The 13,151-nt window shown below is 40.7% G+C and overlaps 1 protein-coding gene across 1 annotated transcript in view; it reads right to left on the bottom strand.

Moving 5' to 3' along the window:
- The window catches only part of LOC122540182 (dynein axonemal heavy chain 8-like), a 1,370,012-nt gene that overhangs the window by 1,221,806 nt on the left and 135,055 nt on the right, over positions 1-13,151 (bottom strand). The window contains exon 7 of the mRNA XM_087976825.1: positions 10,337-10,513. Within this exon, the coding sequence (XP_087832951.1) occupies positions 10,337-10,513 (177 nt within the window). The remainder of the gene's footprint in view (positions 1-10,336; positions 10,514-13,151) is intronic.

Consider the following 13,151-nt stretch of genomic DNA (forward strand, 5'->3'; position numbering starts at 1 on the left):
CAGCCAAAGCTAGCTGTTCTGACCAAGCGTTACATTGTTAACTTGTTCCGGACTCTCTATGCCTCTCAAAGTCCTTGCTAGCTTTCAACTCTCTTAAAGGTACAGTACCCCTTACACCTTCATAACACTTCCCCCCCCCCCCCTTAAGAAAAAAAATTAACCTTCATGATGAAAGAATGACTTCATTTTATTTATATTCTTTAAACACATTATCAAAACATACAGAAAACTTTAATCTAAGTTCACCTCAACTTCATCCCATATCTATAACATTGGATAAATACAAATCTTATCTAAACTTTCAGTTAAAACATTGATAACGCATCTGCAATTACATTCTTACGACCTGCAACATGTACGATTTTTAAATTAAAAGTCTGTAACATAAGACTCCAATGAAATAGTCTCACATTCTTGTCTTTAAAGCATTCTAAGAATGTAAGAGGATTGTGATCCGTATACACAATTGTCTCCAACGCATTGTTCGTGACGTATACATGCTAAAATGTTGTAAGGCTAGTACCAAACTCAGCAGGTCTTTTTCAATCATGGAGTATTTCCTCTGCTGGACATTCAGTTTCTTCGAAAAGTAGCCAACTGGCAGTTCAATCCCATCATCATCTTCCTATAGCAGTACAGTTCCGACTCCTATGTCACTAGCATCAATGGCAACTTTAAAAGATTTTGAAAAGTTTGGTGTAGCTAAAACTGGTTTCATAGTTAATATTGCTTTCAAATGGTCGAATACATCCTGGCATTGTTCTGTCCACCGAAACTTTGTACTTCTTCAGCAAATCGGTTATCAGTGCCACTTGGCTGCTGAAGTCCTAAGAATCGAAGTACTTGTTGGAAATTCCTTGACGGTCTTCATCTTTGCATTATGTGGGGTCAATTTTCCATGTTATGTCCCAAGAACATCACCTCTGCTTTCAAGAATTCATAGAGATGTACAGCATGGAAACAGACCCTTCGGTCCAACCCGTCCATGCCGACTAGGTATCCCAACCCAATCTAGTCCCACCTGCCAGCACCCGGCCCATATCCCTCCAAACCCTTCCTATTCATATATGGCTCTGCCAACTGTACCATGTGATCTGCCCAGGACTTACTAAAGATCACTACATTGTCCAAATAGACTGCACAGTTAGTTAACCCAGCCACAGCTCTGTTCATAAGTCTTTGGAATGTGGCAAGTGCGTTTTTCATTAAAGGGCATCACTTTAAATTGATATAGCCCATTTGGGATCACAAACGCAGAAATTCCTTTCACTGTCTCTGATAAAGGTACCTGCCAGTAACCATGCATTAAATCCGACTTGGTGATGTAACTAGCTTGGCCGACTTTCTCGTTTCATAAAGCTGGTTCTTCTTTCTAAAAGTTGTTCCCTTTCTCAAGGATGCTGTATCCGTTTTTATCAGAAACCACTCAGGCTCCGATCAGACTGGTTTGGTACAGAGATGGAAAGGTTTATTGAGAACCCTTCTGTTTATATGTAAACAGGTGAGACTTCAGACCAAAGTGGTCATGTTTTAGAAGTGACCTGTATAATGAAAGAGGAGTGGTCAGTCCTGGAAACTGAAGTTAAGCTGAGCAGTTCAGTCCAGAACCAGTTAGGGAGTTCAGCTGTGGGCTGTGTGGAAACAGACTGCTAGATTCTCTCTCTTTCCACCCTTCGAATTTCAACCTGTAAGCATTTGTTTCATTTTTACTGTGTTAAGGGGTTTGTGTGTTAGGACTGTTGTGTATACTTGGAACAGCGTAACTAAGTCTAATTTGGATAGACTGAGTTCTGTAGGGGTTCTTTATTCTGTCCTTAGTGTTTCATTGTGTAATTTTATGAATAAAATTTTGTCTGTTTTAAAACCTGGTAGTCAACCCAGCTAACTTACTCCGGGTAACTTTCATTGTACACTTACTGAGACAAATTGCAAACTTATGGTCAGGTGCCTGCTTAAGAATATTTTGAGTAGTCTGGTCTAGTCCATAACACTCGATACAGTCCTCCAATCTCAGAATTGGATATGAGTCTGATTTTTGTAACGGCGTTGGCATTCCGATAATCCACACAGAATTGTTGAGTCCCATTGGTTTGGGAACTAAGATGATTGGCGAATCCACTCATTCTGGCTCGGTTCGATGATATCCTCATCGAGCATTGCCTCCATTTCCTTCTGGACCTGCCTGGCTTTGAAAAGATTAGGTCAATTGGGGTGTTGTTTTGTCAGACCAGTATTCCCTTAGTCTACTTCATTAGTCCTCCCCATCTAATTCTTACCTGTGTCCTTATACTGCAGTAACAAACCTTTCAACTGAGTTCTTTGCTCCTGAGACAGATAGTTTACTAACTTATCCAACTCGTCAAGGACTTCTTCATCAAAATCCACATCATCTGGATTTGATTCCTCACTCTGCAGGACAGTGACAAACACCTGTTTCTCCTGTTCTTTCTCTCTAGTAGAAAATAGTTTCAACATGTTCACATGACATAACATACTCAATACCTTTTTTTCTATCTGGCATCTTTACTAGATAGCTCACCTGACTGAACTTTTTCTCAATTTGATGGGGACCACTATACCTTGCTTTGAAGGGATCTCCTATCACTGGTAACAGTACTAACATGCCGGCCCCTCAGAAAAACATCTGCGTCTCAGAGCTTTTATCTGCCACCTGCTTCATTCCATGCTGTGCCCTCTTGAGAAGCAGTTTACCTAACTCACCCACTTGATTTAGACTCTCCCTCATCTCTGAATAATAATCTAAGTGTGAGATCTCCAACTTTGGTCCTGTCAATTTTTCTTTCATTAATTTCAAAGGTTCTCTCACTTCATTTCTGAATATTAACTCGAAGGGAATGAACTGAGTAGATTCATTTGGGGCATCTCGCATGGCAAACAATACGAATGGGATACCTTTATCCCAATCATTTAGGTAATCCAGACAATACGTTCTCAACATGGTCTTCAAGGTCTGATGCCATCTTTCTAAAGGTCCCTGGGATTCAGGATGATACACACTGGATTTAAAGTGCTGTATGCCTAAGCTATCCATAACCTCCTTAAACAGCCTAGCAGTAAAATCTGACCCTTGGTCCGATTGAATATCTCTGGGTAGTCCATACCATGTGACGAAAGCTACTAACTCCTCTACCACCTTTTTTGTGTTGACACTCTGTAATGGAATTGCCTCTGTAAATTTGGTAGACACATCCATTATGGGTAACAAGTACTGGTTCCTACTTTAATTGTCAGGAGGGGACCAACACAATCAATTATAACCTGTGTGAAAGGTTCTTCAAATGCGAGAATTCGCAACAAAGGTGCTGGTTTTATTACTGCCTGTAGCTTACCTACCATTAAGCATGGATGACAAGAATGGCAAAAATTAACCACATCCTTGTGCATTCCAGGCCAATAAAAATGTTTTTGTACCTCAGCCTGAGTCTTTCGTACCCCGAGGAAACCTCCTACAGGTAGTTCATGTGCTACCTATAACACTTCCTATGCTACCAGAAACATAGTCTGGTTCACTTCAGGCCATTTCTTCTCTCCACTAACCTGCCGTGGTCTCTATTTCCATGTTAGGATTCTACCTTTCAGGTAGAACCCTCCGGAATATTCTCTGCCTCCTTTTCAGAGTACGCATCCACATATATATCTTTTATCATCTTGTCTTGCTGTGGTAAGTCCCTTAGCCTTTCAGGACTAAACACTTCTGTCTGACCCTCTGCCTGTTCAATCTTTTCATGCACCAGTACATCAAACAGGGTGTCTGCTAACTGAACCTCAACTCCTTCATCTCTTTCTTTAGTTTTTTGCTTTGTGCTGTGACTTATGATAGTGGGATCTGGTTACCACACAGTCTGGGAAAATATCAGGATATTTCTGTTTTAACTTCTCAGTTTCTTGGTCTTTCTTGGGCTTCTCCACAACAAGGGGTGTCACTCCCACCTTGGATCGTGACAAATCATTCCCAAGAACAAACTGAATTCCTGCAACCGACACTTTATCAACCACTCCCACTGTAACCTCCCCAGTCTTGAGTTGGCACTCCAACATGATCTTACATTGGGGAATGCTAAATTTCTTCCATCTATCCCATACTCTCAGGTAACAGATCAAAAAGAGTGTATATTCACTCATGTCTTACTATCAGTGACTAGTTAGATTATATATCTCTCAAAATTATAGCTACTTGTCCTTCTCCCCCTGTTCATGTAGAGATCAGCTACTAACTCCGAACCCAGCCCCTGTCTAGGCTGTGCACTCTCCTGCAGCTGCCTCACCTCTTCTTGGGGTTTCCTTTATTTCCTTCACTAATACCACAGATTTAGCTTCTCTTACCACATCTTTTCCCACAGTGCCATTCCTTAACAATCAGCATTGTGACTTTACATATCCCACTTTACTACAGTGGAACACCTGGGGCCTTTCACCTCCTTTCTATCCTCTCGGGCTTCTTTTTTAACCTGTGATAAACTCTTACCAGTGTTTGCTACTCTTGGTTTGGTACTGTAGGATTTTCCCTTCTCTCAACTTCTATTCCTCACAGGATGAAATTCTGTCTGGAAGCTTGTCTTATGCACCATGTCCTCATCTGCTAATTCTGTTGCCTTCTCACTTCCTGAACTTTCTGTTCCTCCACGTGAATTCTTATCATCTGTGGAAGTGAGTTTTTAAACTCCTCCATCAGAATAATCTCTTTTCGACACTCAAAGATTCTATTTTTAAAGCACATACCCATCTATCAAAATGACTGTGTTTAGTTCTTTCTAACTCAATGCAAGTCGGAACTGGTTTCTTCTTTGTTTCTGAACCGTTGTCCGTATGCTTCTGGTACAAATTCATAAGCACTTAAAATAGTCTGTTTAACCTCTTCATAATCTTTTGACCCCTCATCTGACAGCACAGCAAATACCTCACTAGCTCTGTATACCAGTTTAATCTGCAATAGCATTACCCATAAATCCTTGGACCACTCTATCTGCCTAGCCAATTTTTCAAATGAAATAAAGAAGGCTTCAACATCTTTCTCATCAAAATATGGCGGAGTTTTGACATATTTGTATATATATCACGACCTTCTCTTTTAATCTCCATCCTGTTAACCTGACTTTGCTAACTAAGTCACAACTTCTCAAGTTCAAATTCTCTCTGTCTTTGTCTCTCCCTTTTTCTCTCTTTCTTCTTTCTCTCTTTGCTCAGTTAAGAACCCTTCCTTCCTTCCTTCCGTCCTTCCTTTCTCTCTCTCTCTCTCTCTCTCTCTCTCTCTCTCTCTCTCTCTCTCTCTCTCTTCTCTCTCTCTCTCTCTCTTTCTTTCCTCAATTATAATTTAAGTTTTTCTACTCTACTGCACTTGTCTGTTTCTCTGACTCACCAAAGTATTTGAGTAACTCCCTTACAATTTCACCTTTTTACTTTTGTCCTTGGTGAACCCAAATCTAACTTTGCTTTTTCTAAAAGTATGGCCTTTTTCTTTCTTTCTAAACTCCCTTGGCAAATTTGAGAATCAAACACTTAAAATAATGTCCTTCATTTCTGAGACTACACCCTCTGGTCCTAGACTCTCCCATGAGGGGAAATATCTCACAGCTTTTAATGCTATATGTTTTAGTGAGTTCACCTCTCATTCTTCTAAACTGTAATGAGTAGAGTACCAAACTACTTACCTTTGCCCATAAGACAATCCCTCCACACTAGGGATCAGCCTAGTAAACTTTGTCTGAACTGCATCCAATGAAATAATATATTTCCTTAAATAAAGGGACCAAAACTGATCAGAGTAATCCAGATGTTTTGTACCATGGACTTAAAAATTGAAAAAGGGACCAAGGATGGATATGTGGCAGTTTTAAAGAAAACAGGTTATTGCAGCTTATTGATTGTTGTATCTTCAAATGTTGCTTTGTTCAATAAATGGAGGAAGACACCATGGGTGCATGTTCAAGGCAGCTTTGCCCATGAAATAACTCTATAGAGCCAATATCCAGTCAATAAGCTACCCTTTATTTACATGTGTGATTCAGTTTCCTCAAAGCCAGCTCTGAGTGACACCCTTGTTTATGTCTGAGCCAGGGATCCCTAATTAAACCAAGATAACAGCCCCACGTAGGGAACTCAGATTCTATGGGGTCCACCTGGCTGACCTCAGTACAATCACTATACCTCTCCACCACTGAGTCTGAGGTTTCTTTTTTTTTGTAGCTCCTCCTGGGCCATTTTAGCATTAGGTCAGGCTCCTCCACTCTGCCTCTGATTTAGGAGGGGTGTGTGACACATAGTAGCTCGCCTCTTGTGCCCTGAGTATCTCTGAAGAAATTTATTCTCCTCTTCAGGTAACAAAGCCATTGAGGCGGCAACATCCAACATGTCCATGTCAGATTCTGAGGTATCTTTAATGCTTGACAGAAAAGGAGAATGCACAGGTTCCAGAACAGTTGGAAAGGCAGTTGAGGAATCGGGTATGTTCTGCTCCTGCACTGTTGTAAGTTTGCAACTTTCAAATGGTCCATGTGCTTGTTCAGGACTGTCGCACCTTCCTGAACTTTATACATCACTAGACCTGGCCTTGCGTCAACCATGCCTCTTACCCATGCAGGACCACTCCCATGGTTCCTCCGCCAAACTTCATCCTCTGAAGTAAACTGTCTCTCTCGCTTAGTGGAGTCTTGTATCCACCACTGCTGTTCCTGATGTTGTTTCACCCTCACCCCACGTCTGGGAATATGAGGTTTAACCTAGTGCAGAATCTTCACAGAATCAGCAACTCTGCTTCAGCTATCCCTGTAGTTGTGTGAGACATGGTCCTATTTTTTAACAGAAACTGGGACAGTTTGATATCAAGTGAAGTTGTAGACTGTTTCTTTAAGATGCCTTCAAAGTTTGGACTGCTCTTTCCGCCAGACCATTGGATGTTGGATGGTATGTAGCTGTCATGATATGATGTATACCATTTGACTATAGAAAATCCTCAAATTCCCTGCTGCCCAAATGATGGCCCGTTATCTGTGATGAACACTTCCAATAGTCTGTGTATTGAAAAAGATGTGTGAGAATTTTCTTTTTGTGTCCCTGAATTTGATGAATGAACTCTGTGCACATCCAAACAATTTGAGTGGGCATCCACAATGACTAAAAACATTGAGCCCATAAAAGGACCTGCATAGCCAACATGTAACTGAGTTCAAGGTTTACTCACCCATTCCCACGAATATGGGGGAGATTCTGGCGGTAATCTTTGCCTTTGTTGCACTCAGTACACTGCCCCATTGCAGCTATGAGTCTATCCAATCCTGGCCACCAGATGTAACTTCTCATCAATATCTTCATTTTGGAAATCTATGATCCTGATGGAGTTTAGCCAGTATAGTGAGATAAAGTCTGTGGGGATTCTATGCATTAGTCAGGGGTAAATATGGGATAATAGGGGAATGGGTCTGGGGGATACTCTTCAGAGGGTCGGTGTGGACTTGTTGGTCCAAAGAGCTTGGTTACACAATGTGGGGATTCTATACAAGCTTGCAGATAAAGGAAGTTCACACAACAACTTGCAGAAGTTGAAAAAAGAAGATATTAAAAGGCATCACCTCTTCATCGCACGCGTCAAATATCACCCGGCACCAAATTCCTAAATTAATACTCCGGTTTAAGGCGCCCTATCCTCAGATTTCCCCATTCTTGCAAGAAGGTGAAGCAATTGTGGGGGAGGATAAATATGATCATGGGAGAAAGCATGTCAACCAAAGAAAGATGGAGACATTTCTCAGGGCAGAAATGACTAACACGAGGGGTCATAGTTTTAACCTAGTTGGAGGAAAGTATAGAGGGGATGTCAGAGGCAGGTTCTTTACACAGAGAGTTGTGAGAGCATGGAATGTGTTGCCAGCAGCAGTTGTGGAGGCAGGGTCATTGGGGACATTTAAGAGACTCCTGGACATGCATATGGTCACAGAAATTTAAGGGTGAAGGGCCTGTTCTGTGCTATGTTCTATGTTCAACAGCAAGGTGAGTAGAATAGAATACAATACAATACAATATTTTTAACTGTCACATGTACTCTAGTACATAAGTACAGGAGTACAGTGAGAGGTTTTTACAATGCTTGCCTTTAATGGCATAATCTTCAGTAAAAGTACCTAGATACAAATCTTGGGTACAAAAGCAGATTAAAAGAAAAAGTAATAGCATTACTACAGTATCTAAAAAATAAGTTAGAAATAAGGTAGTTATAACAGATTTAAAGGATTTATATTACAGTTTGGAAAAGAGTTTCAAATAGTAACAGCTCAGCATATAGTCTGACCACCCACACCAGGCACAAGTTCATCAACTGTCACGCTTCTCCAACTTTCAGTCCGCTCCTCACCAGCACTCAGCAGCAACAAGGTAAGTTGCACTGTATTGGGACTCGCTTCCCTCAGGGTTTCTCCACGCACTGCACTGGGACTCGGGTTTCCTCTCGCGCTGCACCAGGATTCAGGTTACCCCTCACACTGCACCAGTAAGAGGAGAGTGAGCAAGATGAAAAGACAGATGAAGGATAAAATTGAGAGGTCCACAGGAAACTCTAAAGAAGTCTGGTGATTATTCCAAAGGTTTAAAATAGTATGTTTTTAAATGGGAGGTCAGTGGGAGAAGATAAAAAGCACAGATTGAGAAGCTTCCTGTGCAGGGAAAGCAGATGATTGGTGAGTAAGATTGGTACGTAAATATGGAATTTGTTTGTATATATTATTTTCTTTTCAGCAATATTCAAGTTCTGTTTGAGCAAATAACAATTTGCATATGACTTTGCGACTTTCCATTAGCCTAGTCTCTTCAGTATGGTCATTGGTTTCATCTAAGGTTTCCAGTTTATAGATAAGGAATATTATTGTTTCCCCTTGAAGTTCTAACACCAAAAATATTGTGTCAACATAATAGATTTAGAATCAACTTTAGGAGTGAAGGATGGCAATGAACCAGAAGATATCTATGCAAAATCTGAATTTTACATCAACAATCTGATATAGTATTCTCATCAGAAACAAACTTTGTTAATTATTATCTGAATTAGAAAGAGAGAGAGAGAGAGAAAGTAGCTTTTATTTGTCATTTCTACCATATACAACTTATACAGTAAAAATGAGACAGTGTTCCTCCAGTACTAAGGATGCGACATTGACAGCACAAACTACACAATTGTGCATGGCATATAGTGCATAAGTGCAAAACACGCAAGTTACAGTGTAATAGAAGAATGATGAATGATAGACATTTTCTAGCAGCATTACAAAAGAATTTCAAATGGGTACTGTCTGATTATACTATGTTAAAAATCCTGATGGCTTGGGGGAAGAAACTGTTGAACAGTCTGGCCATGGGAAACTGTATGCTCTGGTATCTTCAGCCAGATGGCAGGAGGGAGAAGAGTTTGAGTGAGGGGTCTGTGAGGTCTTCTACAATGCTCTTAGCCTTTCAGATGCAGCACATGGAGAAAATGTCTGTAATGCAGGGAAGAGAGAGCCTGATGATCTTTTCAGCTGTCCTCACTATCCATTATAGGATCCTATGATCTGAAATGGTGCAATTCCCAAACCAGGCAGTGATGCAGCAGCTCAGGGTACTCTCAATGAACCCTCTGTATAATGTGGTGAGGATAAGGGATGGGAGGTGGGCTTTCCTCAGCCTGCACAGAAAGTAGAGACACTGTTGGGCTTTCTTGGCGATGGAGCTGGTGTTGTCCAGGTAAGATTCTCCATCAGGGGTATGCCAAGAAATTTGATGCTCTTCACCATCTCTACGGGAGGGCCATCTATGTCCGGTGGAGAGTGGTCATTCTGTGCCCTCCTGAAGTCAACAACCATCTCTTTTGCCTTGTCCACATTCAGAGACAGGTTGTTGGCTCTGCACCAATCCATTAGCTGGTGTACCTTCTCTTTGTATGCTGACTCGTTCCTGCTAGTGAGACCCAGTACAGTCATATTATCAGTGAACTTGATGGTGATTCAACCTGTGCATCGCTGCACAGTCGTATCAATAAGGTAAACAGCAGTAGACTCAGCACACAGCCCTGGGGGTCCCCATGCTCAGTGTGATGGTGTTGAAGATGTTGCTCCCGATCCAGACTGACTGAGGTCTCCCAGTTAGGAAATCCAGGATCCAGTTACACAGGAAGGTACTTAGGCCCAGCAGACTCAGCTTTCCAATCAGGTGCTGAGGAATGATGGTGTTAAATGCAGAACTAAAGTCTATGAACAGTAGTCTGACATAGGTGTCCTTGCAAATTATGTTTATTGCAAAACTGCAATTCTTCTAACTATAAACATCCCAATATTTATATTGTCATTAATCTTACCTTTAACACCTTTGAGTGGCTTGTGTTTAACACATTGATCACTGCCTTGCAATGTTGTCCTTTAAGCTGCTCGATGATAGAATTGAATTCTGCTGATGTGCATTTCCAGTGTTCGAGTTCAGTCAGTGGACCTGAATCTTCAGCTTCTTTTCTCACTTGATTGCTTTGTGCCAGCACCTGTATGGAGAGCAAGTTTCATAAAGTACTTTGACATAACTGAAAAACAAGGAATAAGAGCAGTTGGAGACTTGAGTTCGCTTCACTGTTCAATAGATCATGGTTGATCTACAGTCTCAACTTAACAACTCCCTGTGGGAATGGTGCACAGGCCATTACCAGTAACAACACACTAGGATGGAGTATAAAGGAAGAAATAATGGGAATCTGAAACTACAACCAGATTAGCCACAATGTTACTGAATGGTGGAGTAGGCTCAAAGGGCCAAATGGCCTACAACTGCTCCTAAGCCATACGGTTTTGTAATGGAACAAACCTCTCGTTACAAGAACCGATCTAGTGCACCATTACAAGTTGTTCAAAAATGGAAAACAAAATGCTCACAATAGTCCCATGAAGGTCGCAAACTGTAACAAGTAATGCATAAGATGCATGGGGCAGCAAGCAATACTGAACCTATCAACAGGAAATGCAGTCAAGAACGAGTTATGCTTAGAGGAAAGGTTGCATAAGTTAATGCTGGCTGTGAGGGAGTCGGCAAGGGAATATCTACCAAAAGACTGGGGGATAAAAGCTGAAGTGATATTGATTCTGAAACCCATGGCTGGGAGGTCAGGATTCCAGGGTGAAAGGAGCAGTAGTGGGTAACAAGAACCCACCTTTTTTTTTGCTGAGATGAAGGGTGAGGAGGAAAATGGGAGTCATCAATCTTTTCCCTGAGGGTGGGATGGGGAAGCTTGAAGGCACTTCATGCCTAGACAGCATTTTATTCGCCATCTGTCAGGTTCAAAGTTGGCAAATGATTGGGGATAAGAAAGAGGCTACAATTTACTTGGAGGAGACTGGAAGTCTGCACAGGAGCTGGAGGAGACAGGCAGCTTGCAAGAGCATTGTAGAGATAACTGCAAGGGCATGGGGGAGATAGGAAAATTGCAATGGTCAGGCCAGGAAAAATTTAAATCACCTGAGGTAATAAATTGCTTACAAATTAACACAGTCTATAAAGAATACATATTCAGGAATCACCATTAGTCCAGGTAAAATGTTGTGAATCTCTTTAAACTGAAAACTGTGTTAATTGTTATATTTAAATCTGAAAATGAGATACAGTTGCAGTGAAAAGGTTTATAATTGGCTTGTTAAAATATTTCATCTTTATGAATATAGGTAAGTTGTGACCTCACCAATCTGGAAGGTGTGTATTATGTGTCAGCCTTTTGTCTGCAGAAGTATGGGTCAGTTATTTTCCAAAAATGTATTTGTTGCAGCTTTACGCGTTTGATCTTGTGCCAATTTAATATTATTGTTGTGGCTTTAAATTTAATGGAAGGTTGATAACTATTGAGGATATTGATGAATTCTTCTATTTCTGTTTCAGTGTGAGTCCAAATACCCTATGCATTAAAAACAAATGATAACAGTAATACAACTATCAAACTGTAGCACTTTATATATGAATTAGTGAGAATGAAAATGTAGTCCTACAAAAATGGAGAAGTAATCCTTGAAAATATCTCGGAGTCTTTGAGAAACTAAACTGTGCCCTGTTAAGAGATATCTATATCTTTGTACATCAATCCAACTGAAAGTACGAGCAACAAGCACAGAAAATGTTAGAGAAACTCAGCCAGCCTGGCAGAATCTGTGGAGAGAGTTAACATTTCAAGTCAGAAATGAAGGGTAACTTTTGTAATTGCTTGCTGTATCTACACGTGATTCTTATGACATATCTAAGTTTCATTGTATATCAACACGGATTTTAAGAATATTTTTCTTTTACAACACAGATACAGAGAGCTAAATCAAAACTGCTTTCCGAGCTCTATAGCTTAAACAAAACACTTAACTATTTAATAATATGGTAACTTTAGCAGAGCAAAATTAAATAACAAAGCAATCTAAATAAAAACTAATAAAACTGTGGATGCTATAAATCAGAAACAAAAACAAAAGTTGCTGGAAAAGCTCAGCAGGTCTGACAGCATTTGTGAAGAGAAATCAATGTTGAAAATTTTGAAAAAACATAAAGATAGATAAGTCCCCTGGGCCAAACAGGATATATCCAAGGTTACTACAGGAAGTGAGGGAATAGATTGCTGCACCTTTGGTGATGATCTTTGCGTCCTCACAGTCCACTGGTGTAGTGACTGATGATTGGAAGGGTGGAAAATGTTATTCCTTTGTTCAAGAAAGGGATTAGGGGTAACCCTTGGAATTATAGACAGTCAGTCTTATGTCTGTGGTGGGTAAATTTCTGGAGAGGATTCTGAGAATTACGATTTATGCTTACTTGGAAAACCATAGCTTGATTAGAGATGGTCAGCATAGATTTGTGAAGGGCGGGTTATGCCTCACAAGCCTTATTGAATTCTTTGAGGATTTGACAAAACACACTGATGAAGGTAGAGCAGTGGATGTGAATGTACATGGATTTTAGCAAGGCGCTTGATAAGGTTCCCCATGGTAGGCTCATTCAGAAAGATTGGAGGAATACAGGGAAACCTGCCTGTCTGGATACAGAATCAGCTGGCTCATTGGAGATAAAGGGTGATAGTAGATGGAAAGTATTCAGCCTGGAGCTTGGTGACCAGTGGTGTTCCGCACGGATCTGTTCTGGAACCTCTGCATTTTGTGATG

The sequence above is a fragment of the Chiloscyllium plagiosum genome, unplaced genomic scaffold (genome assembly GCF_037043375.1).
Source record: "Chiloscyllium plagiosum isolate Xiang-an unplaced genomic scaffold, Cpla_swu_hap1 HiC_scaffold_3, whole genome shotgun sequence".
NCBI classification, from domain to species: domain Eukaryota; kingdom Metazoa; phylum Chordata; class Chondrichthyes; order Orectolobiformes; family Hemiscylliidae; genus Chiloscyllium; species Chiloscyllium plagiosum.